The sequence below is a fragment of the Condylura cristata genome, unplaced genomic scaffold (genome assembly GCF_000260355.1).
Source record: "Condylura cristata isolate star-nosed mole 26May11 unplaced genomic scaffold, ConCri1.0 scaffold00010, whole genome shotgun sequence".
In the NCBI taxonomy this organism is placed as follows: Eukaryota; Metazoa; Chordata; class Mammalia; order Eulipotyphla; family Talpidae; genus Condylura; species Condylura cristata.
In genome coordinates, this window is record NW_004567111.1 from 58,479,417 (window position 1) to 58,485,693 (window position 6,277).

General features: G+C 37.3%; 1 protein-coding gene across 1 annotated transcript in view; it reads left to right on the forward strand.

Annotated features, from left to right (window-relative positions):
- The window catches only part of CENPJ (centromere protein J), an 80,682-nt gene that overhangs the window by 65,297 nt on the left and 9,108 nt on the right, over positions 1-6,277 (forward strand). Inside the window, exons 13-15 of the mRNA XM_012723135.1 lie at positions 528-668; positions 747-831; positions 910-1,030. Of these exons, the coding sequence (XP_012578589.1) occupies positions 528-668; positions 747-831; positions 910-1,030 (347 nt within the window). The remainder of the gene's footprint in view (positions 1-527; positions 669-746; positions 832-909; positions 1,031-6,277) is intronic.

Here is a 6,277-nt window from a genome sequence, read left to right on the forward strand (position 1 = left end):
GGGAGCAGAACAGGCAGATCAACGAAGTACACTGCTGAGGGGAGCAGCGGGCGGGTCAGGAGAGGTCTGCCACGCCATGTGGTCATCTCCGGGGCAGGCGGGGATCGAACTCATGAGGAAGTGGCTTTAGTTTCTCAGTGCAGTGCTTTAACCCGCTGCGCCACCAGGGAGGGCCCTGTGGGCCTTGTTTTGATCCTGATTCACATCAACTGTAAACAGTCTTTCTATGTGAAGGTAGGAAAACCAGCGTGGATTGTTGTAATATAATGAAAGGGTTACTATTTGTTTGGGGTGATAATGGTTTGGTTAAAAATGCTAACATTCGAGTTATTTTGACATGTTTACAGGTGAAGTGATACCTGCAGTTTACTTAAAAAATTCCACAAAAATAAGTGTTTGGGGACCCAAGTAACATGTGAATGGTGATGTATTATGAAAAATTTTAAAGAGAATTAGGGATATTCTTGTTATGTAGTCTCAGAAGAAAACTTTACGTACTGATAATTTTTTTTTTTTTTTTCTTCCAGATAGAAAAGGTCTACAGAAATGGGTGTCATGTTATATTGTTCCCCAATGGAACCCGGAAGGAAGTGAGTGCAGATGGGAGGACTGTCACCGTCACTTTCTTTAATGGTGATATGAAGCAGGTCATGCCAGATGAACGAGTGGTAGGTTTCCATGGTGCTGTTTTTCTGGTAGTGTAAGCATCTCTGGAGAAAGGCACACTCCTGATGTTTTCTTTATAGATATACTACTACGCGGCTGCACAGACTACTCACACAACCTACCCAGAAGGACTGGAAGTCCTACATTTCTCAAGTGGACAAATAGGTAAAAACTTGCTCTGCTCTCTCCTATTAAATCCTTTTGTCTTTGAAGAATAAAATATTTATAATCTTTTTTAAACAGAAAAACATTTCCCAGACGGAAGGAAAGAAATCACATTTCCTGACCAGACTATCAAAAACTTATTTGCAGATGGACAAGAAGAAAGTATTTTCCCAGATGGTACAGTTGTCAGAGTACAAAGGTATATAAATACTGTTAAATTTTTTTCTAGATTTTCCAGTTTTTGTAGTTCAATACATGTAAATCATTTAAAATTTTAGTTCAGAAATAGGCAAAGATAATATTTGGAGAGCATGTGAGGGGAATTCAGAAATTTAGAATTTAGAATTAGTTTGAATCTACATACTCTAATATCAAACTTAAAGAAGGGAGTCTATGCAGTACTTTGGGGAAGGGGAATTGACAGTACTTGTTTAGAAAGAAATAAATTTAGTGAAATATGAAAGCTTTTAAATTTCAAAATGATTGAGAGTTAAAGAAGGAAAACTGACAGGGCCCTCCCTGGTGATGCAGCATTATGAAGCTATTGCATGCGGCCACTGCAGCACAAGTTCGATCCCCACCCCAGATTTGACCCACATGGCATGGCAGACCTCTCCTGACCCGCCTGCTGCTCCCCTCAGCAGTGTACTTTATTGATCTGCCTCTTCTGGTCCCCATTCTGTTTCTGGTGAAACCTCTCAATCCCTTGGCACCTCTGGCCTGTATGCGTAAATAAATAAATCTTTAAGAAAAAACATAACCGAACCGTGCCAGCAGGTGTTTCAGGTAGCTTCTCTTCTGACTTTTTGGATCTTACTGGCCTACTCACCAAAGTAGTTTACTACTTTAAGTTACACAGACCAAATTCTTTAAAATCAGCAATCTCTTTATCCTTAGTGTCACAGTTCTTGAATGAGAGGCTTTTTAAAAAATTTTATGTATATTTTACATCATTCTTCCTTTTTGTACAATGTATGCTTTCCTCACTCAGATGTAATCCCCATAGAATTCCCACCACCAATTCACCTATGAATCATCGCTATAGTTCTTTGTGCAGTCCTGTCCTCTCCTCCACGTTTTTATCCTTCTTCATCCCTTGCAGTGTCTCTGATTTATAGTTACCAGTTAATTAAAAAAAAAGTTATTATAATTATTTTTCTTTTACTTTCTAGCTTATTCACATAGCATAATCCTTTCCAGCTCCATCCATGTTGCTGTGAATGGCATGAGTTTATTTATTTTGATTGATGAATAGAATTCCACAGTGTATATATATCATATTTCCTTGATCCAGTCATCTATTTTTGGGTTGTTTCTATATTTTACCTATTGTAAATGGTGCTACAATAAACATAGGGGTACACAAATGCTTTTGAATTAATGTATTGTGTCCTTTGGGTGGATTCCTAGGAGTGGAATTGCTAGGTCATATGGTGACTCCATTTTTAATAGTTTAAGAAACTTCCACATAGCTTTCTATAGTGATTGGACCCAGTTTGCATTTCCACCAGCAGTATAGAAGAGTTCCTTTTTCTCCACATCCTTGTGAATACATTTCCTTTTTTTTTTTTTGAATTTTTTAACATGTGCCATTTTCACTGGCCAAAGGTAATGTCTTACTGTGGTTTTTTGATTTATATTTCTCTGTTTTCAAGTGATGTTGAACATCTTTTATACTTGTTGGCCATTTGCATTTCCTCTTTGGATAAGTGTCTTTTTATCTCTTTTGCCCATTTTTGACTGAATTGTGTACTATGTTTATGTTGATTTTTGTGATTAGTCCCTTTTCAGCTGTTGGAGTACATAATTCCCCCCCATTTCAGTAGCCTAGTATCTCTTTAGCTATATAGAAACTTTGTAGTTTGGTATAGTCGCGGCTGTTCTTTTCCTTCCCTTTCTTGCTTTGGGGGCTATATCTTTAAAGATGTTACTGAGATGTATGTCGTGCAGTGTTTTACCTCTATTTTCATTTGTATATTTTATGGTCTTAGGTTTTTAGATCTTTTATCCATTTTGTGCCTGGTATGAGATAGTAGTCCATCTTCATTCTTTTGCTTGTAGTACAATTATCCCAGCACTACTTATTGAATAAACTGTCCTTGTTCCATTGTATATTCTTTGCTCTTTTGTCAAAGATTGGTTTCCCATTAATATGTGGGTTTATTTCCAGAGTTTCTATTGGATTCCACTGGTCTGTGTATCTGTTTTTGTTCCAGTGCTGTGCAGTTTTAATTATTATATCTTTAGTATAGTTTGAAGTCTGGGTATGTGATACTGTCATTCTCCTTTTTAGTCAGGAGAGTTTTGGCTATTTGAGGTTGCTTGTGGCTTCATATGAACTTCATTAGTATTTCTTTGATTTCCTTGAGGAATGTCATTGGAATTTTTATTGGAATAGCACTGAACCTGTAAACTGCTTTTGGTAGGGTGGCCATTTTGATAATATTAATTCTTCCAATCCATGATCATGGGATGTCTTACCATTTCTTTTTGTCTTCTATTTCCTTTAATGATGTTTCATAATTTTCTTAGTATAGGTCCTCCTTCACCTCTTTTGTTAGGTTTACTCCCATGTATGTGAATTTTATTTTTGGTTTCAATTATAAAATGGATGGTTTTCTTGATTTCTTCAGCTTGATTATTGTAAATAGGAAGGCTACTGATTTTTGTGTGTTGATTTTGTGTCCTGCTACTTTACTAAACTGGTTGATTATTATTTTTTTTTTTTTTAAAGATTTATTTGTACATACAGAACTGGGGTACAGGCCAGAGGTGCAGGGGCGGTGAGAGGCTTCACCAGAGACAGAGTGGGGAGCAGAACAGGCAGATCTACGAAGCACATGCTGAGGGGAGCAGCAGACGGGTCAGGAGAGGTCTGCCACGCCTTGTGGTCTCCTGCGGGGCAGGCGGGATTTGAACTCATGCGGAAGTGGCTTTAGCTTCTCAGTGCTGTGCTTTAACCCGCTGCGCCAACTGGTTGATTATTTTGACTAACTTTTTTGTGGAGTTTTTAGGGATCTCAGTATGTTATCATATCATCTGCAAATAGTGATAGTTTATTTCTTCTCTGTGTGGGTTCCTTGTATGTCTTTCTCTTGTCTTATTGTCCTGGCTAAGACTTCCAGTATTATATTGAAAAGCACTGTTGAGAGTGGACATCCTCGTATTGTTCCAGATCTTGAGGGAAAGGCTTTCAGCTTTTTGCCATTGAAAATAATATTGGGTGTGTGTTTGTTGTATATGGCCTTTATTATGATATGATATGTTCCTTTTATCCCTAGAATTTTGAGGGCCTTTATCATAATTGGATGTTGAACTTTGCCAAATGCTTTCTCAGCATCTACTGATATAATTGTTTTTATATTTCTTTTTGTTGATGTGTTGGATTACAATAATTTTTCAGATGTTGAACCTTTGTACTCCTGGAATAACTCCCACTTGGTCATTCTGAATTATTTTTTGATGCACTGTAGGATTCTGCTGGCTAGTATTTTATTGAGGATTTTTGTATCAGTATAAAAGAGATTGGCCTGTGGTTTTATTCGTAAGAGATTGGCCTGTGGTTTTATTCGTAAGAGATTGGCCTCTGTGTTGTCCCTGTTCAGTTTTGGTATTAGTATAATGTTGTTTTCATAAGATGTATTTGGTAGTATTTTTTGAAAATAGTTTTTATAGGATAGTTTATTTCTGAATGTTTGGTAAAATTCATTTGTGAAGCCTCCTGGGCTCCCATTTTTGGATGGGTTTTGATTACTGTTTCAGTTTCACTCTTGTGATATTTATTTAGGTGTTCTATTTATTCTTTATTTAGCTTTGAATGATTGTATAGTTCTAGGAATTTGTCCATCTCTTCTAGATTGTTGAACTTATTTGCAGGTAACTTTTAATAGTAAACTCTGATTTTTTTTTTTTTTATTTCTGCTGTCTTGTAATTTTTCTCTCTTTATGTTCTATTTATTTGTGCTTTCTCCTGTTTTATCTTTGTGAGCCTGACTAGAGGTTTGTCTTTTTTTTTTCAAAGATTCATTTACTTATGCATACAGAACTGGGGTCCAGGCCAAAGGTGCAGGGGAGGTGAGAGGATTCACTAGAGTCAGCGTGGGGAGCAGAACAGGCAGACTGACAAAGTACATTGCTGAGAGGAGCAACAGGAGAGACAAGAGAGGTCTGTTGCGCAATGTAGGTCACCTCCCTGGTGGGGATCAAATTTATGCTGACGCAGCTGTGGCTTGCTTCATAGTGCACCACCAGGGAGGGTCTTCTCTGTTTATTTTTTCAATGGTGCAAATTTTGCCAACCTTTTGCATTGTGTTTTTAACTTTCATTTCATTTCTCTATGTGTTGATTTTATTATTTCCTTTCTTTGACAAGCTTTGCGTTTTATTTTTCTAGTGCTTTAAATTGGAAAATAGGTTGCTTCTTTGAATTCTTTCTTTTTTCTTCATGTGAGTCTGTACTGCTATATTTTCCTCTTTGTTATTTATTTATTTTTTAACATTTTTATTTATGCATACAGAGCTAGGGTACAGGCCAGAGATGCAGGAGTGGTGAGAAGATTCACCAGAAACAGTGGGGGGTAGAACAGGCAGACTGACAGAGTACACTGCTGAGGGGAGCAGTGGGTGAGACAGGAAAGGCCTGCTGTGCCATGTGTATCACCTGTGGGGCTGGGGTTCGAATTCAATACTGAAGCGGCTGCAACTAGCTTGCAGTGCTGTGCTTTAACCTACTGTTCCACCAGGGAGGGCCCATATTTTTCTCTTTTAACTGCTTTTGCTGTGCTCATACATTCTGGGATGTTGTGTCCTCATTGATATTCTTCTCAAGATATATTTTAATTTCTTTTTTGATCTCCTCATTGATCTAGCTGTTTTCCAGTGGTGTAGGTAGGTTTCAGTTTCCATGAAGTAGGAGTAGGAGTGTTCCTTGCTTTCTTTACATAATTTAGTTCTAGTTTGGGCAAAATGTTAGTGTTTGGGCAAAATGTGATGTGTTTGGACAAAATCAGTTAGTCTGATTTTGATATTAGTGTATCTTGTAGCCCAGTATGTGATCGATTGTAGAGAATGATCTGTGCACACTTAGAAAAACAGGTACTCGGATATTTTTGTGTGCAGTTTCCTCTGGATGTATGTTAAGCTCCTGAGGTCTAGGTCTTTACTTAGAGCTCCAGTGTCCTTGCTTATTTTTTGTTTCATTGGTGAGATGAGTGGTGTATTGAAGTCTCCTCTTCTGTAATGTCTGTTTTCAGATTTGATAATAATTGATATATTTTCTGTTCATTCATTTGGTGTATGTTGATGAGTGTTTTGTCTTCTTTATGTTTGTACCCTTATCATAATGTAGTGACCCTCTATGTCTCTTTTTACCTTTTTTTTTTAAAGTTTATTTTTACATCATTTTGCACATTTTTTTTTTCCATCTCGATTATAATCCCCGCGGGTTT